At 43.2% G+C, this 27,623-nt stretch overlaps 2 protein-coding genes across 3 annotated transcripts in view; both read left to right on the top strand.

Moving 5' to 3' along the window:
• LOC134409846 (nicotinamide riboside kinase 2-like) overlaps window positions 1–21,540 on the top strand; it is a 73,247-nt gene extending 51,707 nt beyond the window's left edge. The window contains exon 8 of the mRNA XM_063142804.1: window positions 21,528–21,540. Coding sequence (XP_062998874.1) covers window positions 21,528–21,533 — 6 coding nt within the window. The 3' untranslated portion in view covers window positions 21,534–21,540. The remainder of the gene's footprint in view (window positions 1–21,527) is intronic.
• Window positions 666–26,433, top strand: SLC30A4 (solute carrier family 30 member 4). Of its 2 annotated transcripts, none has more exons than XM_063142800.1 (8): window positions 666–771; window positions 4,853–5,391; window positions 10,957–11,103; window positions 18,784–18,937; window positions 19,724–19,931; window positions 20,855–20,960; window positions 21,675–21,809; window positions 23,770–26,433. In XM_063142800.1, exons 2-8 carry the CDS (start codon window positions 5,010–5,012, stop codon window positions 23,922–23,924), a joined length of 1,287 nt encoding a protein of 428 aa, XP_062998870.1. In that variant the 5' UTR covers window positions 666–771; window positions 4,853–5,009; the 3' UTR covers window positions 23,925–26,433. The 2 variants fall into 2 exon arrangements, with proteins under 2 accessions (XP_062998870.1, XP_062998869.1); XM_063142799.1 differs by lacking the exon at window positions 666–771 and adding an exon at window positions 3,891–4,247.
• Window positions 26,434–27,623: the final 1,190 nt, after the last annotated feature.

Below are 27,623 nucleotides of genomic sequence, written 5' to 3'. Positions count from 1 at the left end.
AAGCCTTCAAATAGAGGATGCCTTTAAATAGAGGATTGCCCTCTGTAAAATAGGACACCCTGCATTCTACTTACATCTAGATAAATCTAGGCAGTGCCTCTGGAAATTAAATACAAAGAAGGAGAGACATCCTGTATTGTGAATAGCAGTACAAAAACAGGGATTTCGCAAGTGCAGTTTTTCTCCTAACACCAGCATGACAAGCTGTCAAAATTCCTCCTCCTGTACCAACTATAAAATGTACAGGAGCTGTGTTTCCTTTTAGTATAACATGGTGTGAAGAAGGCGTATGATGTAGGAAATCTGCTGGTGTCAAGCAGGTCTAAGCGTGGTCAGCACTAAAATGGAAGAACTTGTGATAATTCTTTGTATGCTGCTTTGAGTTCTAACTGGGTGGGGTTGGAAAGGCAAGACAGAAGCAAGCTTCCTTTGTTGATTTTCTGCCTTTTGTGCAACTCTTTTTAAGGACAGAATCTCTGTCCATAAAAAAAACAGCACTTCTGTGTTAGTGAAACAAAGAATATAAGAAAGCTGCAATGTTTATCTTTTGCCTAAGCTGCCAGAATGGCTAAAATCAACAATGTAAATCTTTCTCTTTCCTTTATCCCCCCCCCCCCCATGCTTTTCTTCCTGCAGCTTGTTTCCTCTCTTGTAAAGCCTTGCACCAGGATCCTGGGGTCTCAGCGACAAGATGATAGAAATGCCAACAGCAGCTCGAAGATGCAAATGATTGGTCAAAAGACCTCCGAGGAGATTTTGCAACAAGTTTCTGTAGGTTTTGTTAGCATTGCCTATTCGTTTTATGTTTTTATGATAAGATATTTTAGGCCAGGAAGTAACAAGCTAGAGGGAGATGTTTGCATCGCCTCCCAACTGCATTATCTTACATTACACCAACAAGCACTTTGTAGCACTCAAAAGCAACCCTGCAGTGATGTGTTGGCAGTAGCCGCTGGGACATAAACCAGGCCAGTGTGAAATAATATAGCTAATGCACACCCTGTAAGCAATTCGGAAGGTAGCTGACAATGTCTGCCAATCAGCCATATAACTCTCAGGCTTAGGTTTCTGTACTGCTGTGTCGGCACCTTTTTCTTTTCCTGCAGAGTATTGCTTTTCCAATCCTCTTAAAAGAGTTATAAAATTTGCACTTCTACTAATAGCCAAAGGACCATTGCAAAAACATCTCTATCCTAGTTTTTCTAGTTACAAGATAAAGCTGTAGCTATAGAATACACACAGTGTAACTTTGGTGTTACAAAGTATGGCAAAATCGCTATCTGTGAGCGGTAAGTGACCTTGCTTCTCATGAGAAACTACAAGCGGTTTTGTTAAATCATTGGTGAAAACCTCCATGGAATACAATTTAGAAGGTTACTTCCTGATAACCTGAACAGACAATGGAGAGTACCACCAACTGGCACATCTTTTAAAAACTATAACATAAAGTGCAATCTATAGAGTTGTCCCATTGATTTCAGAGGGACAAAGACCAGGTTGTGCTTTTATATTGTATTTTATATCATGGTTTTATATAGTTGTTTTATACTTTAAATGGTTTTATTTTTTGTGAACTGCCCAGAGAGCTTTGGCTATTGGGCGGTATAGAAATGCAATAAATAAATAAATAAATATGCAGCTACTGCAAGGTGGTTAATGATGGTGATCAGAAAAAGAGTTTTGTAAGTGATTTTTTAAAAGGTTAGCATTATACATCAATGTTATAATGCTCTTTATTCAAAGTGGCATTGTAGGGGTATTGTCCTATAACATTATAATAATTTTTTAAAAATCTAAAAAGAAGAAGACATTTTTAGTCACTGCTATTAACCACCTTGCAAAAATGCATATGGGGTATGTGTGTAGTGGTATATAACATTCTCTACTTAAGTGGTATTTCACTATTATTATTATTTTGAAACAACAGCTTGAAAAACATTTTAGTTCTTCTTAAAAGATCACTTAAAAGTAAAATAAACAAGAGATACTTAAAAGTGTGCTGAGTTTTGGCAGGTTTACCTTGATAAATTCCAGAGGGGCAGTGACAATTGTTGCAACAAAAATAAGGAATGTTGTGGCATGTGAACTGCATAAATTTATTGTTGCATAAGATTGGAGAGGGCCAGAAAGGTGAAATATCATCCTCATTTGGCAGATACATATTCACATATGAATAGAAGGGCGAGTAAGCAGTTAGGCCAGAAGATCAGCTATGCAGGAGATAGGTGTGTTCCATTATTATGCAGAGCCCAGTCAAAAGAGTAAACTCAATAATGGATCCGATCAAAAGAGGGCATTACCTACTCCCAAATGGTGATGAACTGGCAAAACAAGTTGAATAGTACTTAGCCTACTTTTCAAAATCCCAAACTGAAGCAGTGGTACTCCCTTTTTCTTCTAATGTGGTACAGCCAGAATTCTTCTACTACAAATTAAAAATAATGCTTGATCACTCATTTTGTTCTAAGTGCTTTAGTATCCCAGAACAAAGGGACACATTGTTAAATTAATATTCATTATTTCTGCAAATTCTTCCCTAAAATGTTACTTGCAAAAAACTTTGAAGGTGTTAAATACACCTTGGCTGAATTCACATGACATGACAACCCACTGTGGGTAACTAACCCAGGTAGGTTGTTGTGTCGTCCAAAGCCAGAGTGCTTCTTGGAGGCTGACTTTTATTTTTTTGGCAACAAACCACCTGACAAACCATGGCTTGTACTAGGGGTGTGTTGTCTGAATCCAGCAGAGCCAACCCATCATGGGTTGTGGCAATAGAGCCGTTCGGCAAGAGGATCAAAAATCTCTGCCATTCTCTATGATCGCACCCACCTTGTGCCACCTCAAGCCTCCCTTTTCCAGTGACTGTGCCTCCTACGATGCCCAAACAGCACTCTGGAAGGGCCTCACTCATTTGCTAACTCTCTCTTTTCCCCCCAGCCCCAGAAATTTGCACAAATGGGATCATATATTTTTTCAGTTAGTTTTTGTCAGTCTTTTGGAGGTATGCAAGTGCGCACTTATGGCTGTCCAATATGTATAGCCTTGCCTCCTCAATGTCCTTGCATGTTTCAGCTGTCAAAGGGTGTGAGGAAACCTTCAAAGATATTGACAAGGAGAGACTGCACAGAGGCAGTGCACAAAAGGTGTACCTTCCCTCCCATTCTATAAACTAATGCAGTTTATATACACCGGAGAGAAGCAGAACAGACTCTCAGCCTGATCTTATGGAGGTTTACTTGGAAGCAAATCTCACTGATTGAAAGGGGACGTACTCCCAAGTAAATGTGCATAGATGTATGGCAATAGATGTATGGCAATGAGATGATTCCAGAGCATGGTCTGAAGGCACATGAGGCTAAAGCTGAGCAGGATCTGGTCAGTGCTTTGAGGAATACTGTTTTTGAGGGGGAAAACTAATAACGGAGCAGCTAACCCTACACAGGAAGCCATGCAACCCCCCCCTCCCCGACCCGATTCTCTGCTGCCTACAATTCCCAGCCTTCTCCTATCCCATGGCACTCTTAACCCTTTCGAAGCCTCGGCGCAGGCGGCGGAGGTTAGGAGCGCAGCTCGATGTCAGGGAATCCGGGCACGTGAAGCGGCAGCTGGCTTTTCTTCGCGAGCAGCCCTCTTGGGAGAGCCGCGCGATCCGGGGACTCTGGCGCCGTGAGAATGCGGCCAGCCAGCACTTTGGCGGTTCGCGTGGAACCGAACAGCTTCAGCTGGCTTTCAAAGAATTAGGGGAGGGCGCAAATGGTTGGGAAGGAAGGATTCGCCGGAAAAAAGCCAGGCTGCGGCAGCAGAGGCCGCTGGCTGGAGATCTAGCTAGGGAGGAGGGGAAAGCGAAAGCGGTTCTGTACAAAGGCCTCTTTGGGAAGCTCTGAGCCTCTCCAGGGGCGCAGGCGCGTCGTTTGGCCACGACCAGAAGCCGGCGATGGAGCGATCGGCGGAGAAACCTGCCCGGGCTAACGCCAACGCCGCCGCTTTCCAGAGGGAGGAGGAGGAGGAGGAGGAGGAGATGGCTTTATGAATATTCAGGAATGCATATTCCTCTCGAGAAGCCCACACCTTCTTTCGCTGATCCCCTCGCAACCTGGCTCTGCCCCAGTGCTCCCTGGCTCGTGGTGGGGGAGGCGAGCGCAGGAATTCCGGCCGATTCGCCCTCTCGCTTGCCCGGGGCTTGGCGGAATGCCTTGAAGAGCTGGATCCCGGGTACACGGCGGGCAGCTCCGATGCGCGCACAGGTAGATCGCCCGTTCCGACGTGCAGCCGTGCCACGCGCCGTGTTGGTTCTGGCCGGATTTCCAGCGGTGCCTCCAGCTGTGGCTGTCGTTCCTAGCCCCCACTTTGGGTAGAGTAAAACCGAGCGTGCCGGTTGGTGCCTTCGGGATGGCAGCGTCTCACGGCGTGCGGTTGGTTTTGTCCTGCGTGGATGGATTGCAGTTTCCCTCTCTTGTCTATTTCGCTTTTGTATTCGAGCTGCCGCCGGGAAGGGGCCGCTGGAATTCTTCCAGCCTTCCCCCAAGGGGCTTGAAAAGGCCAAAAAAAAAAAAAAAACAGGGACTATTTAAAAACGCCTTGCGCGGTGATGATTGGTGATTCACGCATCGCCCGCAGCACTCACGGCACTTCAGAGCGCGATTCACAAAACAAACAGGTCTCCGCCCCCAGGCGCTTACAGTGGCAAAGGGAGAGGCATGGCAGGAACCTGAGCAAAGCCGGTCGCACCTTCTTAGATTTTGTAACCTATCAGGCTGGACAGGGATGCGGAAGAGCTGGCATGGTGTTCGTGGAGGAAAAAGTTTTTTTTTAATTTGCTTCCTAACCGCCATCTGTTTACATGTTGCAGCTTTGATCCGCTGATGAGGCACACATCTGGCTTCCCCCAGACGAGAGATGTCTCGGACCAATAGTGAGAGGAGGTCCTCCGGCCTGCTGGGGGAAGTCGCTTGAGGAGGAAGACCCCGTGGTCTGTGGCCAGCTGTGCCCCTGGCTGGTGACCTACTATGGCCCGCTCCAGCATCTGGAACAGCCTCAGGTCTGTGTTGAGAAAAAATGACGACCCCTTGTTCCTGAACGACTGCAGTGCCTTTGATTTTTCCGATGAGGTTGACGAGGACTTCCCCAGGTTCAACAAACTGCGGGTTGTGGTCTCTGACGACCCGGCTGAGGCTTCTGCCAATGGGGCTCACGTGGCACCCCAGTCCGACGACGAGTCCTTGCTGGACAGGGATGTTGCTCTGCGGAGCGCCCAGACTGCACCCGGCAACACAGAGCCTTGTAACAATTGCAGCAAACAAAGGGAACTCTTGAAGCAAAGGAAGGTGAAGAGGCGCTTGGGTTTAGCAGCAGTTCTCTATCTCCTCTTTATGACGGGGGAGCTTATAGGTAAGAAAGCCAAAGTCCTGTAACCGCTGTGTAAAATTACGGTGCCTTGGGGGGGGGGCATGGTTAGCCTTTTAATTATTTACTCAGTGGGACAATGCACCGATGGTGATACTGTGATGGAAAGAGGCAGCAAGTTCAAAGAACGTCTTGAGTAAGCAAAAGCGGTATGGAAAGGAAGAGGGGGGAGCCAGTGCTGGATTTAGGAACAAGCCAAATAATCCATGGCTTAAGGCCTCATATTATGAGGGGCCTCAAAATAGGTTAGAGGTAACTCAGATGTAAGGTAACTCAGATGAACTCTCTTTGGCTTAGGAAAGTCTGGTGTGACTTACAACAGAGTGGCCTTATATAGAGAAAGCGTGGGAATGCAGCATTTGGTATTGGCGGCAGTAAGCGCAAACTTGAAACAGTTTAAAGAAGTTCAAATCAACTTACTTTATTAATGCTTTTTATACACATCTTCAGAGAAGGCTATTAACACTGTTTGACAGCAAGAACCCCCCTAACGCTGGGTGGTACCCTTTCGTTACTTTTCTTTTATAATGTAATACACTTTTTATCTTTATTTTTATGGTAAGGGGTGTGTGTGTCTCTGAATCTTGATATGGTTCAGCATGTCTTCATCCAGCATAAAAGGGCACCGCTAACTTTATGAACTGCTGTTGCGCTAACTGATTCTGCTAAAAAAGATGGTCTCCATTTGCAAAGAAACAAACAAAAAACCCACCCTATAAACCATTGGATCTTGTGCCCCTTTGCCTATCTTTTTGGAAAGGGATAAGCTAGAAGTAAAAAAAAGTAAATCCCCTGTACCTGTATACATGTACCTGTATACCATGTGGCAGCTTGAGCTATGAAAGGGACAGACCTTTTGTCACAAGGTACAGCCATAGGTGAGTGGCTTTCTCTTGACCTGTGTGCGGCTTTACGCTGTCACTGTCCACCCTAAACACTCAAGCAAAAGGTTTACTTGCAGCTAAATCCCATGGAAATCAGAGGGTCACAACACTGCCCACCGATTTTTATTTTTTGCTGACTTGTGCCCATTGATATTTAGTGCAAAGTCTTTATTCAAGAGCCATCCCATGGGAATTTGTGGATTTGCTCTGGAACAGGCGAAATAAAAGTACAAAACAACTAAGTGTTGTTGCAAAATCTTAACGAATTATTGAGTTTGCTGCAATAGGCTAACACAGTATGCACAGTCATGGATTGGCCTGTGGCTAGCACTGGTATAGATATCTAATCTTTATGAAAGCCCTACGCAACTGCCGATTGTAATCCAGTAATGTAATCACTAGTACTTGCTATTCCTTCTGCTTGTGATGTTCAGGGTGTGAGTGCCGTTCCTTATGTAGCCAAAATGGCACTAGGCTTGCATAAGAGAGTGGTACGAACAGGCTTGAGGGACTCCTCTAAGGTTTGCAGAAGTACAGAAAACTCTAGGGTGAGGATACCCTCCAAACAACTCATTGAGAACTGAGGATGCTTAGTGGCCACAGAATGCTATTTGCCCACTGGAGGGCAGGAAGGGGGGAAGTGGAAAACCAGGTGGGGAAGGAGAATGGAATGGAGTGGCTAGAATCCTGAACAGGAACACTCCACACTGCAACACTTTGTTGCAGCTCCCACTTGTTCTCCTTGCTATACTTTGGATCCCTGGACTTTCTGTTTGGAATAATATGTTTTTCCACAGTGAGTTAAGGTACAATCCTAAGCATGTTTAGACAGGGGAAAAAATCCTACAACTTTCAGCATTCCCCAGCCAGCATTCCCTAAAATAAGATTAATAATACTGGTTCACTTTACACGGTTGTAAGTAGTGAGGGACAAGGTTCCTTATCCCTAATGGTGGATTGTTTCAAAACATTACATTATTTGTAGTGTTGTCAAAGCAATGCCTCTACATTATAGCGCTGTTGTTAACAGTTGGTCACCTAGGGTGAACAAGGGCTGCTTCCAGGCAACCAAAACTTGTTGATGTGATTTCTAAAATGGATACAAAGCAGTGTGATCTCTGGAGGAGTTTCCTTCTGCCCTTTTTAGATCTTCAATGTGTCACAAGTAGCTAGCATATAGTAGGTGTGGTTAATGAAAACTTTGCAGAGAGGTGAATATGTGTGGACTTCCTGGCAAGGCTGCTTTCTAAGCCAACGTTCTTGCATTCTTGAAGCTGGTTTTTGAACCATGTGTGGGACAAGAATCTGAACAAAATTTCATAGTAGCAGAAATGAAAAGAATTCAGTGGTGTAGAAACTCTCAGGCAGTCAAGTTAATCAGGGAAGGCCTAGGGGGTATTGATTGATGAACTATCAAACTCCTGGTCAGATAAATAATGGCTGAGCTCTCCACCTTCACAGAAAGTATGCTGTGCATGGCTGACCTACCCTCTATCTTCCCCCTCCACTTCTGTTATTTTGAGTTCTGAATTTCCCAAGCTGCTTGTGAAGGGGGTTGTGATTAGCCACCCATGAGATAGACCTTTGTCCTTCATGGCTCATTGAAGACAGCCACGAGAGATCAGGCTCATTATCGTGTGGGATGTTAACATGCCTTTTTTAAGTCTCTCCCCCACTCTACAAAGGGACGACAGAAGAATGTTTAAAAGGAGGAAGGAGGGATGGTATACGAACCAGCCATTTCTGCAGAGCTGGTTAAAGACATGGAGGATGTTGTGGAATGTTATTCTGGCGATCTATACCTCTGGGGAACCATATGGTACTATGTGCACTCTCTCTTCTGCCCACACTCACCCAGGTTCAGCTACCTAGTCACAGAGGCAGGGTATGCCCATTAATCCCACACAATAGATCCGAATGATCACTGTAGGTTCTGGAGATGAGCCCAGAAAAAGAAAACAAATCCTCAAACCTAACGAAAGCTCTGTATGTTCCAGGGTAGTTTGCTTTGAAGACTATGCAGGTTGGTTTTGTTTGCTCCAGAATGGTGCTCAAATTTGTGTGTGTGAGAGAGAGATAGGGGAATCCTTAATAAAATCTACAAGCCCCACCCCATCTCCTCTTCCCCCGCTCCAATTTTAGCAAAACTATGTAACCTAAAAACAGTACCTAAAGGTAAGGGGTGCAGGCTCCCTCTTCAAGCAACGCACAAGTTTCATTATAATCCGTAACACACAGTAAGGCCTGTAGCGCCATAATTTATTTAAAGCGATATGAATCCCTTAGGAGATTGCTTGTTTGAGTAAACCTTTCTGAGCTGGGACATTTCTGTCTAATGTTAACTTGTATACAGTTGGATGTCAGAGATCCTTAAAAATTTATTTTTAATTTTATTTTATTTAAGGATTTTTATGCCGCCATTCAGCCAAAAAAGGCTCTCATGGTGGCTTACAAAAGTATTTCTTGACAGTCCCTGCCCACAGGCTTACACAGGCTTATAATCTAAAAGACATGACACAAAAGGAAAGGGGATTGGGAGGGAGGAGGAGGAGGGGGGAAAGGAAAGCAAATTCAGGCACTACAATCTTAGTTGCAAAGTTCAGCAGTTACAGTTGACAGCAGGAGGGAGGGGGCTCTCAGCTGAGCTGGACCCAGGCACGGTGGAGAGGGGCCTGGCTGCTGCTTCCTCCCTCACTGGTGACCTCTGCAGAGACAGTTGGTGGCAGGAGGGAGGGGACTCTCAGCTGGAGCTGGACCCAGGCACGGTGGAGAGGGGCCTGGCTGCTGCTTCCTCCCTGTCTGGTGACCTCTGCAGAGACAGTTGGTGGCAGGAGGGAGGGGACTCTCAGCTGGAGCTGGACCCAGGCACGGTGGAGAGGGGCCTGGCTGCTGCTTCTTCCCTCACTGGTGGCCTCTGCAGAGACAGTTGGCAGCAGGAGGGAGGGGGCTCTCAGCTGGAGCTGGACCCAGGCACGGTGGAGAGGTGCCTGGCTGCTGCTTCCTCCCTCACTGGTGGCCTCTGCAGTTACAGTTGACAGCAGGAGAGAGGGGGCTCTCAGCTGGAGCTGGACCCAGGCCCGATGGATAGGTGCCTGGCTGCTGCTTCCTCCCTCACTGGTGGCCTCTGCAGAGACAGTTGGTAGCAGGAGGGAGGGGTGCTCTCAGCTGGAGCTGGACCCAGGCACGGTGGAGAGGTGCCTGGCTGCTGCTTCCTCCCTCACTGGTGGCCTCTGCAGAGACAGTTGGTGGCAGGAGGGAGGGGGCTCTCAGCTGGAGCTGGACCCAGGCACGGTGGAGAGATGCCTGGCTGCTGCTTCCTCCCTCACTGGTGGCCTCTGCAGAGACAGTTGGTAGCAGGAGGGAGGGGGCTCTCTATCTAAAAATAGCTTAGTTCCAGATATGTTGGACTAAGAATTCCATCACTGCTGACTGGGAATGATGGGAGTTGCAATCCAACACATCTGGAAGGTGACAGGTTGAAGAATGGAGTGGCCTGATGCAAAAGAGGATAGGGCTCCTGCACTGTTAAAAGAGGGGATTTCAGCAGACGTAGCTTGTAATGCAAGCCACACTTGCTGAAGTCCCCTCTTCTATGCAGTTATTAAAAGTGCAGGAGGCACCCGTCCTCTTTTGCATCTGGCCACCCTGTTGAGGAAAGTTGCTTTAAAATGCATCACTGCTTATTCAGAATTGGGCTATGAATCAAGCTTGGTATATGTGAACTACAGTATGTGATGATTTTCTATTGAGGCTACACTATAGTGTAATAAAAGCTTAGAAGGTACTGTCTAGAACAGAGGTAGGCAAACTTTTGGGGCCCGTGGGCACATTTGGCAACTTGCGAAACTGTCCTGGGCACCACCACAAAATGGCTGCCGTGGGAGGCATGGGAAAGGACGAGTAACCTGCCCCAAAGACTGAATACAAGGCAGAGCTGGGGGCTGAGTCCCAACATAGTAAGCAACTCTCCTGAACCCACAGTTTCCAGCGCCAACAGAAACCTATTTCACAGCAATCCCAGCTGCTAGTAAGAAAATGTTTTATTTATTTATTTTTAAGTGGGAGAGTTGGGTACCTTGGTGGGTTCCAGGAAAGGCATCTGAGGGTATGTTACATACGCTTGGTTTAGAACTATTATAACCCCGTCGTACCTTTAAATGTAATCTGTGAATGTGTCAAACAAGTGTGTTACACTGGTACATTTGTCGGAACGCTGTAACTCAGCGGTTCTCAACCTGTGGGTCGGGATCCCTTTGGGGGTTGAACGACCCTTTCACAGGGGTCGCCTAAGACCATTGGAAAACACATATTTCCGATGGTCTTAAGAAACTGTATTGACTGAACTATGTCATGTATCATCTTTTGTATTATTAAAGCTATTATGTATTATTTTCATTAGCAAACCATCCCATGACAATGGATCGTGTAGAGAAGAACGAAAATAATTTTATGGTTGGGGGTCACCACAACATGAGGAACTGTATTAAAGGGTCGCAGCATTAGGAAGGTTGAGAACCACTGCTGTAACTGGCTTCATTTCCCTGTTGAGTGTACACTTTGTGGTGTAATGTTCTTAGTTTTGCCTCTGTGTAATGTGTGTGAAAAGGCCCTCAAGTGTCATATGCCTAACACTTTCCCTCCCTCCCTCTTAAATTTGTTCGTTAAGGTGGATACGTTGCCAATAGTCTAGCAATCATGACTGATGCGCTTCATATGTTAACTGACCTCAGTGGCATTATTTTGACCCTGCTTGCGTTGTGGCTGTCTGCAAAATCGCCCACAAAAAAGTTCACCTTTGGATTTCATCGTTTAGGTAAGTGACCTTTCTGATTTTTATTATTCTAACCAGGTTGTACATACCAATTAGCAGTTAAGCCTGTATCCTAGGTCCAAGGGCAGATAACATGCTAGTGTTAAATCTGTAAACCTGCCTCCCCCAACCTGGTGTTCCCCAGATGTGTTGGGATACAATTCCCATAATCCATAGGAATTATGGGAGCTGTAGTCCACACATCCAGGATGGAAAAGGTTGCTCTAAACCAGTGTTCTTCAACTGGTGGGTCATGATCCAAAAGTGGGTCACAAGATCAGTCCATATGGGGCGTGGCAAACCTGTTGCTGCCATGTTGGGGATGGAGACAATTGTGAAAGTGGGTCCCATGTTGCAGGTTGGGCGTCCGAGGTGGATCTCAGGTCTGGACCAGTTAGAAACCACTGCTCTAAATGGTCTGATCTATTATGGCATGGGCTGGCTGCTTGTGAGAACTATTTAACCCTAACTCCAAAATGGGTTCAGTACCTTAGATAGCTCTTTTAGCGTTCTGGCTGGTTCTAACTAAACTGAAAAATAAATGCTAAAGAACATACAGCTGTACAAAAATATTATGAGTGACAAACCATCACAACAGAAAATAACTATATAGCAATGTACAAAGTAAGCAGAAATGGGCTAAGTGTCACAGCGAACAGATATACACAGAAAACACACCTGTCTGCCGAAGTTACCACCATTGAAGACCGAGTCACCGGGGATTTGAGCCAAACTTCCTTAGGGGGGAGTTAAGAGATATTTGGTCAGAGAGATTGCTTATGTGTTCCACTTACATGTACTCCCATGGCACTGCTCATCAGTAGCGTTCTTATAGATAAAGTATCGCTTTTCTAAAGAAGCTGGACATGGCGAAACAGGACTGAACCAGGTTCTTGTAAAACCTTTGCCCATCTGAAAAACCTGGCTCATCTGTGTTTAATAACATTCACACTTTTGTCTAATGCTGAATTTCTAGCACGTGTATTTTCTGTGTCTGCCTGTTCAATTACCTGTGTGACACCTAGCCCATTTCTGCTTATTTTGTATATTGCTATATAGTTATTTTCTATTCTATTGGTTTGTCACTCATTATAATATTTTTTGAACCGTTGTATGCTCTTTAGCATTTATTTTTCGGTTCTTATTCAACTGGTGCCCTGTTTTTGTCTTTCTGTGGAAGAGAGAGCCAGTGTGACGTAGTGCATCCCACCTGGAAGGTACCATTATTATTATTATTATTATTATTATTATTATTAATATAGCACCATCAATGTACATGGTGACATAGTAATAGAATAAAACACCTTGCCACACAAGCTTACATTCTAATAATGTTGGGGAAGGTTGTTATGAGCACTACAGCTTCCATCATCCCCAATTGTAGTTCAACAAATCTAAAAGGGAAGGCAGAATTCGTGTATTGGACTAGGATTAGTTTGAAAACTCCACTCAGCCATGAAGCTCACTTATCCTGGCCTAAAACCCACAGGATTGTTATGAGGATAAAATGTAGGATGTCAGGGGAAATCACGTATCCTGCCTTGAACTCCTTGGAGGAAAGACAGAATATACATGCAACATAATCATAAAAATAATGCAGAACTAATAAAAAATATGCCAGCACCATTGGTTTCAGAGGGGCCGGCATGCATATAACTTGTATAAAGGATTGCGAATGAGTCAACAAGTCCTTAGAAACCATTATGGTTCATCTCCAAAAATCGGAACAGTCTCCACAAAAAAGTTTTCTAGGTATATAAGAAAAGAAAGTCCGTAAGCAAAGGAGTATTTTTCATTTTAAAACCCACAAACCCAGCTCTTCTCCTTCATGCCTCTGCTAGGTTGGTCTCTGGTCACATTATTCCATTCACTGTTCACATGACTTTTTTTTAAAGCTATAATTGGATTTTTCAACAACTTTTTGTGTGTTCTTTGATGTCCCATGGGAGCTACATAATAATGCTTAGCACCGGGTGTATTTAAATGCCTTTGAATACTGCTCTTGGCCTCAGTGGGTTGTATTTCGGTCATACGGATACTCATTCCACAAAATTAAAAACTCTTGAAAGAAAAGTTTCATTGCTGCCAAAGTCTTTATTGTTTGAGCCCCAAGAAGATTTGCTGCTGTACAGTGTAGTACAGTATGGCTTTAATAATGAATTGATACTGCAGGGCTGATGTAGAGGAAAATGTCTCTATCTAGGAATAGAAAACTTGGCAGACTAAATTATGAAATTTAACCTGCCTCTTGGATGGAGTAAAAGGAGACTTTGGCACTATTTCCCCCCCTTCCTGCCTCTGCTAGCATTTTAATGGGTTTACTCCTCCTACAATTGGTTTTATGCTGCTTTTACACACGTTCTTTTTATTATATTGTTCTGAAATGCAATCTTGTGTATGTTTACTTTGAAGCAAGTCCAACTGGTTTGCTTCCCCCAAAAAAGTGCTTAGGACTGTAGCCTTAAGGTGTCATCTGATGTAAGTCCCATTGAGTTCAACGGGGCTTACTCCCAGGTGCATATGTATAACTTAAAGTTGTTGAATTTTTATGGATGTATTTACCCACACGCAAACAAACACGCAGGGAAGCTACCCTGGGAAAAATCCTTTTGAAAGGAAGAAATAGGTCATAAAATCATATTGTTTTCATAAAATTGTAAAAGTTAGGAAGAAGCTGAAAGGGTTTGTGTTCAAGTTCCCATACTGAAGCAAGACCCTTCCAGTTCAAACCTTCCTAACAATTTAGCCCATCAGTCAGTCCATCATGTCATTGCTTTTGGTGTTATCATTATTATTATTATTTATCATCATCATCATCATCATCATCATCGTGTGGTAGCTTTGTGCAGTGCCAGTATGGTAGGCAGTGCAGTTAATTTGTGATGCGGGTAATTAAAAGAGCCCGGGATTGCATCCAATGGGCACTTTCAAACTGTGTTCCAAGGAATCTTGGAATTCCTCAAAAGCTTAACTGGGATTGCTTAATAATAACATCAATAATGGCGGACACATTTCTTTGCTAGTAAACTTTCCCATCACTGCCAAATGTCTCCTGCAGAGTGCAGTTGCGGGAGAGGATTGGTATGTGATGTCAGGTACACTTAGTTCATGTGGGGCAACAGTGAGGCAGAACGATCCCGGCTAGGGCCCCATGGGAACTGAGTGTCCTGAAATTCACTGCACCGTAGAATCTTCTCCCCACATACAGGAGTTTCTTGGCACGTGAGTAAGTGCAGAAAAGATTTCCGGAATGAAGAAAGTTTTGAAAACTATTGGTATACATCTAGGGTAGCCAGATGTAAAAGAGGACAGGACGCCCTCACTTTTAGCTTATAATACACATTGTAGGGTGCCAAAAGCAGGGAAGGCCCTAGTATGTGTATATAAGGACATCTAACTTGTATATCCCACCTTTCTAAAAAGAAAGAAGAAAAGAAGACACCTTCTCAAGGCAGTAAACAAAACGCAAGATTTAAACACAACTAAAATGTAATCAAAACTAGCATCCAATGTTACTCCTACATAGAGTAGACCCATTGAAATGATTGAAACTTAAATTAGTGACTGAGAGTGGGACTTACTCTCAGGTAAGTGTGCGCACATAAGAGGCTCCAGTCTTAAGCACACTTACTGGGGAAGTTAATCCCATTGAATTTAGCTTTGTAAAAACTGCAGTGAGAAGTGGCAATTGATGCCATGGGCCACAACAGTCAAATTGTGTCTGAAAAAGCCTGTTGGAAAGGGGGAGTCTTGGCAAAGCTTGTTTTGCCAGGGGATTCCACCGTCATGGGGCAACTACAGAAAAGGCCCTGTCACTCATGCTCACCCACCATACCTCAGATGGCAGAATTGTGCTGGGGGTGGTGCGGGGGCCACACAGAGCAGGGCCTCAGTAGATGATCCCAGGCAGGGATGGGGAACCTGCAAATGTTGATGAACTACTACTTCCACCATCCCTCACTATTGGCCAAGCCGGCTAGAACTGATGGGATTTATTTATTTATTTATTACATTTTTATACCGCCCAATAGCCGAAGCTCTCTGGGCGGTTCACAGAAATTAAAACCACAGTAAAACAACCAACAGGTTAAAAGCACAAATACAAAATACAGTATAAAAAGCACACCCAGGATAAAACCACACAGCAAAATTGATATAAGATTAAAATACAGAGTTAAAACAGTAAAATTTAAATTCAAGTTAAAATTAAGTGTTAAAATACTGAGTGAATAAAAAGGTCTTCAGCTGGCGACGAAAGTAGGCACCAGGCGGACCTCTCTGGGGAGCTCATTCCACAACCGGGGTGCCACAGCGGAGAAAGCCCTCCTCTTAGTAGCCACCTGCCTCACTTCCTTTGGCAGGGGCTCACAGAGAAGGGCCCCTGTAGATGATCTTAAGGTCCGTGCAGGTACATATGGGAGGAGGCGTTCCTTCATATAACCTGGCCCCAAACCGTTTAGGGCTTTAAATGTCAATACCAGCACTTTGAATCGGGCCCGGACCTGGACTGGCAGCCAATGAAGTTGTAAAAGGACTGGTGTAATGTGATCTCGCCGGCCAGTCCCTGTTAGTAAACGGGCTGCCCTGTTTTGTACCAGCTGAAGCTTCCGGACCATTTTCAAAGGCAGCCCCACGTATAATGCATTGCAGTAATCCAAGCGAGAGGTTATCAGAGCATGGATAACTATAGCTAGGCTATCTCTGTCCAGATAAGGGCGTAGTTGGTATATCAACCTAAGCTGATAAAAGGTGCTCTTTTCTACTGAGTTCACCTGTGCCTCAAGTGACAGTTCTGGATCCAAGACCACCCCCAAACTATGGACCCGATCCTTTAAGGAGAGTGCAACCCCGTCCAGGACAGGGCAAACATCACCTTTGAGTCCAACGACATTTGGAGAGTCACAGGAGGTCCTCCAGCCCTGATCTCAAGGATCAGGTAGATCCATGTGGTGGCTGGCAATTCTTAAGATGCACTGAGCTCAGGCTGCTTGGGGCATGAAAGGCCAGTAGCAGGAGTTTGTATTGATTGAACCCAGAAACAAAATGGCAGCCCATGCAGATAATACTGTCCTCAAGTGATATGCGCCAGTCTGCCAGATCCAGCCAGCATTCAGCCAGCTGCGTTCTTACCAAGTGAATTGCAGGGCGATGGCATGAGAAGCCTCACCACAAAAGGCACGTGTGTCAGACTAGGAGGAAGATGGGGAAGTGAGAAAGAGAAGCCGACAACCACAAAAGAGGGGGTCGGGGGAGAGGCACAATGTGTGTGCAAGTGAGAAATTAAGGCCCGGTTCAGATTGTTGTTGGAAATAGTTGGTTGGTTTGAAAAGGGTTAACATGGCCCTGACGTTTTTTCTGCTCCTTTATCTTGACCACTTCCCTTCCAATCTGGCTCTCTGCTCCTCCCTTTTTTTTATCTCTTTCCTTCTTGCTCTGCATTGAGGTTTTGTCTTTTTTATCTCTAGTAGTAGAAGTGACTATGTATGGGTTGTTGTTTTTTAGAATCATAGAATAGCACAGTTGGAAGGGGCCTACAAGGCCATCGAGTCCAACCCCCTGCTTAATGCAGGAATCCACCCTAAAGCATCCCTGACAGATGGTTGACCAGCTTCCTCTTGAAAGCCTCTAGTGTGGGAGAGCCCACAACCTCCCTAGGTAACTGATTCCATTGTTGTACTGCTCTAATAGTCAGGAAGTTTTTCCTGATGTCCAGCTGGAATCTGGCTTCCTTTAACTTGAGCCCGTTATTCCATGTCCTGCACTCTGGGAGGATCGAGAAGAGATCCTGGCCCTCCTCTGTGTGACAACCTTTTAAGTATTTGAAGAGTGCGATCATGTCTCCCCTCCATCTTCTCTTCTCCAGGCTAAACATGCCCAGTTCTTTCAGTCTCTCTTCATGAGGCTTTGTTTCCAGACTCCTGATCATCCTGGTTACTGTTACGTGATGTGCTCTCATTAGACTTGTGTACAAACTTGCACACATTCTAATGAGACTTACACCCACTTATAAGGAATCTTTTGACATTGGCAATAGAGCGTCTGTGGCTAAGTAAGGCGATTCTTACTCAAGAAACTTACAGCACTGAAGGGGATAACGCCACAATGGCACATTTATTGAGGTTGAAACAAATACAAAGGCACAAACTAGTTTTGGGGAAATTAGCTGAGCAAGTAGAAGCTTAGAAGCAGTTTCAAGACTGAAAAATATACTTTTTGAGACTTAAGAGCATACACACAGAGACAGCAGGGGAAAGAGTGGAGGAAATCTTTAAAGGCAATATACCTTTCCTTGGGCTGCAGCCCTTTCCTGTAGAGCAGAACTGGGGAGCATTGCAACTCTTGGTCTTAGGTGAAGAGGAAAAGAATAGAGCCAGGCAAAGCACTCACTCATGGCAGCTTGCTCTCCCAAGCTGGAATGTGTAGTATGCTCTGTGTTTTTGGTTCAAAACGGGGGGGGGGGGGGGGGGGAGAGAGAGAGAGAGAGAGAGAGAGAGAGAGAGAGCTAGCCTGCTTCTTCCCTCCTAACTTGAGGGTTTTTTGTGTGTGATCTTATCTAAAGATCTACTTGCTATGGGAACAAAAGAGGGTGATTTGGGATGATGGCTGTACTTGATGCAGCCTGGAGTTCAGCAATAGGGCTACATTAGCATGTGTATGACCAGGTAAAACTCTTGCTATCTAGCATTCATATTCTGCTTAGTTTTACCCCTACCTTTGTCTCTGGGGAATGCATTTGAAGAAGTCTATCAGGAAATGGTTACTTGACCTAGGCCTTCTGTGAATGCTCTCAGTCTGTAGGTGGGGTTTTGGGTCGCTTCAAAATGGAGTCAGTACTGCTCACAGAAGCTACTTTGTAACATTACTTAGAATAAAGCTATTATCGTTTTCTTTTTTCCTTGACCATAAGTCTTAACAGACTGTTTATTGCAACTCCTGTCTGTGCACTCATCAAGCTATTCTTATATTATACAATTAACACCTAAAATCTTTGTTTAGATCTGCCTTCTCCAACCTGGGGTCCTCCAGATGTGTTGGACTGCAACTCCCGTCATTCCTGTTCAGCATGGCCAGTGGGTTAGTGGGGCAAAAATAGGGCACCAGTTGAATAAGAACCAAAAAATGAATGCTAAAGAGCATACAACAGTACAAAAATATTATAATGAGTGACAAACCAATAGAATAGAAAATAACTATATAGCAATGTACAAAATATGCAGAAATGGGCTAAGTGTCACACAGGTAATTGAACAGGTAGACACAGAAAACACACGTGCCAGAAATTCAACATAAGACAAAACGTGAATATTATTAAACACAGATGAGCCAGGCTTTTCAGATGGGCAAAGTTTTTACCGGAACCTGGTTCAATCCTGTTTCACCACGTCCGGCTTCTTTAGAAAAGCAATACTTTATAAGAACGCTACTAATGAGCAGCAGCGTGGGAGTAAAGTTAAGTTGAACATTTAAGCAATCGCTCTGACCCACATAAGCAATCGCTCTGACCCACTATCTCTTATTAGTTCCTCCTGAAGGAAGTTTGACTCAAATCCCCGGAAACTCAACCAGTCAGCTTCAATGGTTGCAATCCAACACGTCTGGAGGGGACCAGATCAGGGAAGATGATGCTGTTGGACGCATGTCCATAAACTTTGTTAACTGTGCTTTTCTTTTTTTCCATCCCAGAGGTTTTATCTGCCATGTTCAGTGTATTGCTGATCTATATCCTTATGGTTTTCCTCTTGTATGAAGCTGTTCAAAGAACCATCCATATGGACTATGAAATCAATGGCGATGTCATGCTTATTACAGCAGCTGTTGGTGTGGCAGTAAACCTCATGTAAGCTTTCTGTTTCTTTCTAATAATAATAATGATAATAATAATTAATAATATATTTATTTGTTACCTGTCTCTCCCTCTGGCTCAAGGTGGGGTACAACACAAATAAAAACACCATAAAATACATACAACTAATTCAAACGTTTAAAACCAGTGCATCATTAAAAGCAGCACACCATTAAAAAAAGGCATCTTAAAATTCAACTGGGTAGGCCTGCCGGAAGAGATCAGTCTTTATGGCTTTCTTATTCTGGAAGTGTTTTTGTTGTTGAAGATTCAGGAGGGGTCCAGAGCGTTTTTTCCCTTGCAAGGTGGGGGAGATTGAGACAGTCAGACATGTTTTATTCTATTGCTCCTTTTCTCGCGATCTTCGATTCACTTTCATCACCTCAATTTTACAGAAAATGCCTGGCAGATCTGATGTATTTTATTTATTGTATTTTTTTTGTCTGATCAGAATCCCCAGGTCACAACAAAAGTGGCTAGTTTCTGTGCATCACTTGTCAGAGGACGATGATAAAATATTATTTTAGCATTTTACTGAGATTTATTTCTATTGCGATTTGTAGGTTCTTATTATGTCTTCTGGTTATTTGGTTCCTTGTATACTGTACTTTTAGTTTTTTTTTTTTTTTTACATGTGCTGGTCTAAGACTGAAATAAAAAATCTGAATCTGGGTTCCGTTTACGAAGCGCGAACTCCCCATTGCGCTAGCAGTGGGCAGGAGTGCAGCGACAGTCATAGAGATGGCCTGCTAATTTCTTGACGTCCACTTAATATTTCAGAATGGGCTTTCTGCTGAACCAGTCAGGTCACCTTCACTCCCATTCGCATACCCATTCCTCTGTTCCTCCATCCAACTCTTCTGCTACGACATCTGGGCATGGTCACGGCCACGGCAGCCTGGCGGTGAGAGCAGCGTTTGTACATGCCCTGGGAGACTTGGTGCAAAGTATTGGCGTGCTGGTAGCTGCGTACATTATTCGTTTCAAGGTAGGACTTTCCCCAGTAGGCCTGTCAACAAGGTCATTTCTGATCTTGGCCAGCTGTAGTCAAAAGTTCTTGGTATGGCATTTATGTAAATGCATCTGACCCATAGCTCCACGTGAACCCGCACCTTTTTCAATAAAGAACACAGCTCTGTGCATGCAAGAGACATGTACACTGAGCTGCTATTGAATGGGGAAACACTGGTGTACATATACGGAAGCTTCAACCCATTCAAGGAATTGTTGGGTTGAATTAAAGAACTAGGACCTACTGGCTGAGGATATTAAATGCTAATGACGGGGAATATGTGGTCCTAGTATTGTTGGAATGCAATTCCTAACAGCCCTAGCCAGACCTATCTAGCCCCGTCTATTCTGACTGGTAATGGTTTTCCAAGATCTCAGTGGGGATGGGGCGGGACTTTTAAACTCCTCCTACCCACAATTCTTTAACTGAAGATGCCAAGATTTGAAGCTAGGACCTTTCTGCATATAAAAGATGTGCTCTAGAGGAGAAATAAGTAGGGATGGATGAATCAAGTCTATTTCTAGTCTCATGTCAGTTTCAGATGTATTCAATCATAAGTCCATTCCAACGAATTTCCGCATCATTCGGCGAATTAAAAACAACACATGCACAAACATATGCATTGATTTCCATATACGACTTGCCCTAATATGCACATTTGGTACACAGCTTTCCCTAATATGTGCATCTCGCACGCAGTGTTTGAGCCAAGAACTGCAGTGCAAAATCTAGAGAAGTGAATAATCCCAAGGCTGTGTTCCAATCCACGTATTAACCCACTTATTAATTGTGAATTAGATCAGTTTGCTTAAAAATTCATACCAGGCAAAATTCTCGAAATTTTGATCAGACCCTTTCTTAGATGCTGTCTTACCAGGTGTTAACTTCTTTTGTTTCAGCCAGAATACAAGATTGCTGATCCTATCTGCACATATGTATTCTCAATTCTTGTGGCTTTCACAACGTTTCGGATCATACGGGACACCGGAATAATTGTACTTGAAGGTAACAGCTGTTAGAATCCTTACTTTCTGAGATTGTCATTTGACAGCAGGTAGAAGCCCCAGTTACTTTTGTTTCTTCTTTAATTTATAGAAGAATTTTAAAACTTTGATCATTAATTTGATTGGGGAGATATATGCATTCCACCATATATATAAGGTGATCAAAGTCTATTGAGAATAAGTCAGTGAATTCCATTGACAGTGAGCTCCATTCTGTTCTGCTACTCAGAATAAATTCCTGTGCTAAGAATTCTTTAATTCTAAGTGTGGGTCTTCTGCACTAAGCTCCAATTGGTGGATTTGAAGGTTCAAGTTAAAAAAACAAACACCAAGGTGAATTCTGCAAGCCTGAAGTCTGCCTCCCTCTGTCATACAACATACTTGGAAATAGTTCATTATGTGCTTGTATTTCTTTTAGCAGATGTGAGTTAATGTAGAAGGGGTTCCCTGAAAAACCCTTTTAAAAACCAGTGTACTACTGCTTCTAAACAAATGTATACACTTCAAGTGATTGAAAACCTTTGTCACTTGGAAATGTAAGACGTAAAAATGGTTAGGATGCTTGTAGTATTAGACAAGAGAATTTTGCCTTAGATTTTTTGCTCTAAATGACTTTTTATAATGTTACACTTTGCAATTGGTTCAGGTTTAATATTATTTCAAGCCTAATAAAAATAATGTTGAAACTAATCCTTCACCCTTCTTTTATTTGTAGGAGTTCCAAGGCATTTGAATGTCGATCTCATGAAGGAAGAGTTAATGAAAATTGAAGATGTGTTTTCAGTGGAAAACCTGAATGTTTGGTCATTAACTGCAGGAAAAATAATTGCCATAGTCCACTTGCAATTAGGTAAGATGGGACATGCACACAGCAAACTGCTATGCTAATGGAGTGGAATCCTGTGATTACGGTAGATTACATTTCTTATAATTTTATTCTTTCTGAAGCACCTGCATGCGAGTGCTGTACATAAACAAAAATAAGACATAAGCCCAGTTCCCACATAACGAGAAGCCACTGCGGGTGAATTTTCCTGCGGAACGTCTGGTTGCGGTGGCCATTTTGAATATTTGGGGCGTGTGCGGGGGTGCATTGTAGCATCTTGTTACATTCACACCTAACGGGTAGGTTGTTGGGGTGGTTGAAAAGCCTCCTGTAGCCTTAAGACCATGGGTTCTGGCTGGCTTGTCAGCAACCCAACAACCCACCCCCGTCAGGTTCATACATAACAAGAAGTCATGGAGTTTTAACTGGGATAGAAGGGAGTGCAGCTAGACAATGGCTGGGTTCACACAAGATTAAGTAAGGGTTGAGTGTGGGTTGTCATTGAATTGTGGATTGTTGTTGAACTATGAGTTGTTGTGTTGTGTGAACCCAGCCATGCTAACAAACCATGGTTTGTTAATCACAAACAACTCAAGAAGAGAACCCATGGTTTGTTGTTGGATTGTGAACTGTGGATTGTTTATGGTTAACGAACCATGGTTATCATAGCTGGGTTCAGACCACACAACAAACCATGTTTCAATGACAACCCACACATAACCCGTACTCAGCCTTGATTGTGGGTTATCGTGTTGTGTGAACCCAGTCAGTGGATGTTGGGCACTCTTGCCTCTGTAACAGCAGACTTCTTTTGGGAGAGGGGGAGCCCCATTCTCTGGACAATGGCTGGGCCAATGTACTTTTCCCCTTCTTGGTAGTCTTTATGAAAGGGAGGCTATGTAATTTAGCCCTTTGGATTATGACAGATGTCAGATTGTCATTCTCCCTAGCCTTTTTGAATAACTAGTATTTGGCAGTTTTGCATATCTATCTGGAGACATCTCAAACTGTTGTTGTATATTATAACTCATAATGAGGTGCTTGCTGTCAAGGGCTCTGACCTAGGTTTGGAGGTGTGTCAGCCAGTTCTGGATGGGGCTACACTCCCCCTGAAAGATTGTGTTCCCAGTCTGGGGGTGCTCCTGGATCCGTCGCTCCAAATGACAGCCCAGATAGATGCGACGGCCAGGAGTGCCTACTATCAGCTTCGGCTGTTGCGGCAGTTGCGACCTTTTCTAGAGTCAGAAGACCTAAAGACAGTAGTGCACATGCTGGTAACCTCAAGGCTTGACTTCTGCAATGCGCTCTACATAGGGCTACCATTGTACCTAGTTCGGAAACTTCAACTAGTTCAAAATATGGCAGCCAGGTTGGTCACCGGTACATCTAGGGGTGAGCATATTACCCCAACATTAAAATCACTCCACTGGCTGCCAATTAGTTTCCGGGCAAAGTACAAAGTGTTGGTCGTTACCTTTAAACCCTAAATGGTTTGGGTCCAGGTTACCTGCGGGATCGCCTTCTCCCATACAGTTCGCCCCGCACACTCAGTTCCTCTGGGGAGAACTTACTTCAGTTAACTAAAACTAGGCTGACATCAGTTTCCCAGAGGACCTTTTCTTCTGTCACCCCCAGTTTGTGGAATGGCCTGCCGGAGGAGATTCGTAAAATTAACTCTCTGTGTGATTTTAAGGCAGCTTTAAAGACTAGCCTTTTCCGGCAGGCCTATCCAGATCAATGTAAAATCAAGAATTTTTAAGATGTATTGATTCCTGTTCTAATGTTGTTCCCCGCCTCGGTCCAAAGGGAGAGGCGGATAAGAAATAAATATATTATTATTATTATTATTATTATTATTATTATTATTATTATTATTATTATTATTAGCATACAGTTGGAATGGAGAAGGTTTGGGGGATCCCTCTGTCCCCAGTGGAAAATGCCATGTCTGTGTGGTACTTGATATGGTCTTCTTGCTTTTCAGTTCCTGGTAGTTCATCCAAGTGGGAAGATGTCCAGTCCAAGGCCAGACGACTGTTGCTACACACATTTGGAGTCTATCAATGCTCCATCCAGCTGCAAAGTTACAGGCGAGAAGAGAATAAACCCTGTGCAAATTGTCAGAGCTCCAGTGCCTAATTTTCCACACTTTTGGTGGGGGGATTTGCTGCCTTATTCTTTTTATCTTGCAGCCAAAAGACCACAAAGCAATAAATGCAAGATTTACAAGTGGAACAGGATTCCTTCTAGGTCTGGAGTTGTGTTGGTGTTCAGTGCACCAAGAAAGACTGGAACTGGCCCAAGCACTGGGTCAGGATTACACTTTTAACGAAGACGAGTCATTGCTCATCCTCTCTCACTGTTAATTTTTGCTAGGGTTTTCTTGCCAATGTATTTTTCCCCAACAGGTTGTTTACAGAACATATTATGGTCGGGCGGATACGTTCTATGTTGCCATTTGTTAACTGTGTCACAGTACTTGCCTACCCTCCAAAAGAGGCTTCAGGAATTAACTAGTTGAGTTGAAAGTGTTGACAAGGTTGATCATGTCCATAATCTATAACGTTCATGATCTCTGAACTGGTTACACAGTATTTACCCCATTAAAAACAGCCAGATTTTTAACACCTTGCCTAAAAAAGGTGCTGCAGGGAAAACACAAACCCTTCGTACAAACTTGAATACACATTGGGAAGTATAGCTTTTACAGTAGCTACCAGTCTTGAAATAAAGCTTTAAAACTATACTCCACACTATAAAAGGTCTTTATCCGGAACAAACTACCAGTTGTTTAACGGAAGATTTTGGGGCTGGACCCACTGTGTTTTGAAAAGGTCGATAGTCTTTCATATCTTTCAGCATAGGACTTCTACCATAGAAAAGTATATATTTCATTTCTCCAAATCTGTATGGTTGGCTCTGAGATGATTCTTACTGATCATCTTGAATATCGAACCTTTTAAACCTTTTAACCTGCTCCAAGAAGCCATTTGGTTAGCATGGATCTTAAGTCTAGTAAATAAATATGCCGTAGAAGTGATTGATTTGCCTCACTGAAAGAGAGAGAAGGGGCCTTAGAGAAACCACATTCGACACAAAGATCAGATCGGTAGACATAATATAGACATTCCGGAAATAAGAGAACAAAGACTTTACACCGCATTCCCTGAAGTTTAGAATTGTGAGAATCTGGTTTCCATTTCACCTTTGCATTTCCTTCCAATAAATTTATGGCTTTTGCATGATGTGCTGAAATGTGCCAGTGAAATGTTAGTGATTCGGTGAACTGTACTGCCTTTCTGTCAAACAGGGGGAGCACACCCACTGTCTAATTTTTCTTAACTAATAATCTGAAAATAAAACGTTCCTTTCTGACCTGTGTGCTGAATCGCGGGCCTTAACCACGCCATTGCAGGCACCAAATTATTGGATTCTTCTTAATTTTGAACATGGAGAAGGGGGAAACCAGGGGAAAGCCATCCTAAAACAGAGGTGTTGAATTTGGATCAGAGATAATTCAAGCCAGATTGAACGTAGATTCTAAGGCTGCGAAAATATTTAATAAAAACAGTAGGATTTGGCCTCAATTTCTTTGAATCTACACCACTTTGATTGCTCTAAAAAGAAACCACCGTTTCGGTGTAAGAAACATTATCATTCTTTGCTAAGAGTGGTACCTTTGGTCTTCAGCTATGAAATCTGAGGAAATCAACTTGTAAAACATAGCAATATTTTCTTTTCTTCCAAAATGTTTGTATTAGCTGCAATTAAGGCTAAAGAAGCCAAAAAAGATAGTTCTGGATTATCACAACTGACAAGGGATTTTTTTTTTACCAATTTTTTTTTACCAATTGCCAGCATATTTTTGACTAATTGGATTAGAAATCAATATCCAGTTCCTTCATGAAGTGATTATTGTATTTTTTTAAAAAAATTCTGATGTAGAATAATTTTTAAAACGTTAATCATTACATGAAAGCAATTTGGATAATTATTTAAAAACTTATAAATCTAAAGAATTATTCAAATATTTCACGTAAATAGTATCATAATATTGCATTTTAAAGCTATCCCCTGATGAAGAACAAACTCATACAAAGTATGTTGGTAGTTGGTACTCTGATTAAATTATTTTGATGCCCTCTTGCTGGATTTCTGATGTTGCTTGTAATTGGGACTAACCAACCCTTCTCCCCTTCTACGCACCCCAAGTCAAAATTTCAGTATTAATTTGAGCAAACTGCACTATATTATACTTTTCTTCCACAAGAAGAGTGAAAATCTCCTGCAAAACAAGTATGCTTGCATTTCTAGCTCTGAGACGAAGAGCCGGGATCTTGGAAACCTGTTTCCTACATTACAATATAACACAAAGCCATATCACAGTTTGTGAACAATTTGTGTATCCCTTCTATATGACCTTTCTGGAAGTCAGGTATTTTTGCACACAATGGATATTCATAATGGATATTTCATGAAGCTAGGGTTTACAGTATACATAATTAGAAACTGGGGTTTTGGTAGATCTGTACTGTATTTGGAGTTTTAAAAATTGTAATTATATCCTATATATTTGTTTAAGGACACAAATGTGTTGCTTTACTGTGGATTTATTAAATCAGTTATTAAACTGCCCGCTTATGTATTATACCTGTTTTCTTTCTTTTTTGGGTGTCTTTTAAAAAAAGAAAAGCAGGTTCTTTGCATTTGGATTTCTTATGTAATACCTCCCATCTGAACTTTGGATTATAGGTGAGTATGTCACTATATACATCTTATTTTTTTGCTTGCCTAGCAAAGCTCATGTCAGCACATACCATATTTGAGAGGTAAGCACACTGTAAGATAGGAGATAACCGTTCCATTTGTTCCATGTTTCAAAAAAATATATTCATCTACCCTCTTATTACCTACTATAATTATTTCTGGACAACCAGGCTAAGGAAGACTTCGTAAAACTGCTAGGAAGCTCAACGACATCACTAAGAGTCTGAACTGTGAATTGAGAAGTTTTCACTGGATCTGTTCAGATGACATGCTAAGCCATAGTTAGGCCGCTAATCCTTTTGCAGCAAATGGTTAGTGAGCATGTTCAACCCATGGCTAGGTAGCCACCATGGTTAGGAATTGTTCACACGACACGCTAAGTCATGGGTCACATGACACAGTAAGCCATAATGTTTAGCTCAAGATGCTTGAGCACCATGGCTTACTGTGTCATCTGAACAGGGTGACTTGGAATGTTACCCCTCTCATGAACTCACAAGCTTCTCTCTCAGCCCCATCTGTATTACAGATATTATTGTGCTGGTCTACCTTACAGGGTTGTTGTAAAGACTTCAGTAATAGCAACCTATGAGAAGAGCTTTGAATGCTAAAAATGGGCATTATTTCAGGCTATTGACATGACACATGTATAAACAGGCCAGTAATGTTTGCAGACATTTTGTTGCATAGGTACATACTTAGAATCATAGAATAGCAGAGTTGGAAGGGGCCTACAAGGCCATCGAGTCCAACCCCCTGCTCAATGCAGGAATCCACCCTAAAACATCCCTGACAGATGGTTGTCCAGCTGCCTCTTGAAGGCCTCTAGTGTGGGAGAGCCCACAACCTCCCTAGGTAATTGGTTCCACTGTCATACTGCTCTAACAGTCAGAAAATTTTTCCTGATGTCCAGCTGGAATCTGGCTTCCTTTAACTTGAGCCTGTTATTCCGTGTCCTGCACTCTGGGAGGATCGAGAAGAGATCCTGGCCCTCCTCTGTGTGACAACCTTTTAAGTATTTGAAGAGTGCTATCATGTCTCCCCTCCATCTTCTCTTCTCCAGGCTAAACA

The sequence above is a fragment of the Elgaria multicarinata genome, chromosome 16 (genome assembly GCF_023053635.1).
Source record: "Elgaria multicarinata webbii isolate HBS135686 ecotype San Diego chromosome 16, rElgMul1.1.pri, whole genome shotgun sequence".
Lineage (NCBI taxonomy): Eukaryota > Metazoa > Chordata > Lepidosauria > Squamata > Anguidae > Elgaria > Elgaria multicarinata.
This window is presented reverse-complemented; position numbering and strand designations above follow the sequence as displayed.

Coding starts and splice junctions, on each gene's coding strand:
- SLC30A4 (XM_063142800.1), top strand. CDS start 5,010: ATGGCCCGCTCCAGCATCTGGAACAGCCTCAGGTCTGTGTTGAGAAAA. Junction 11,104..18,783: donor CTTTGGATTTCATCGTTTAG/GTAAGTGACCTT, acceptor TTTCCATCCCAG/AGGTTTTATCTGCCATGTTC. Junction 21,810..23,769: donor CATAGTCCACTTGCAATTAG/GTAAGATGGGAC, acceptor CTTGCTTTTCAG/TTCCTGGTAGTTCATCCAAG.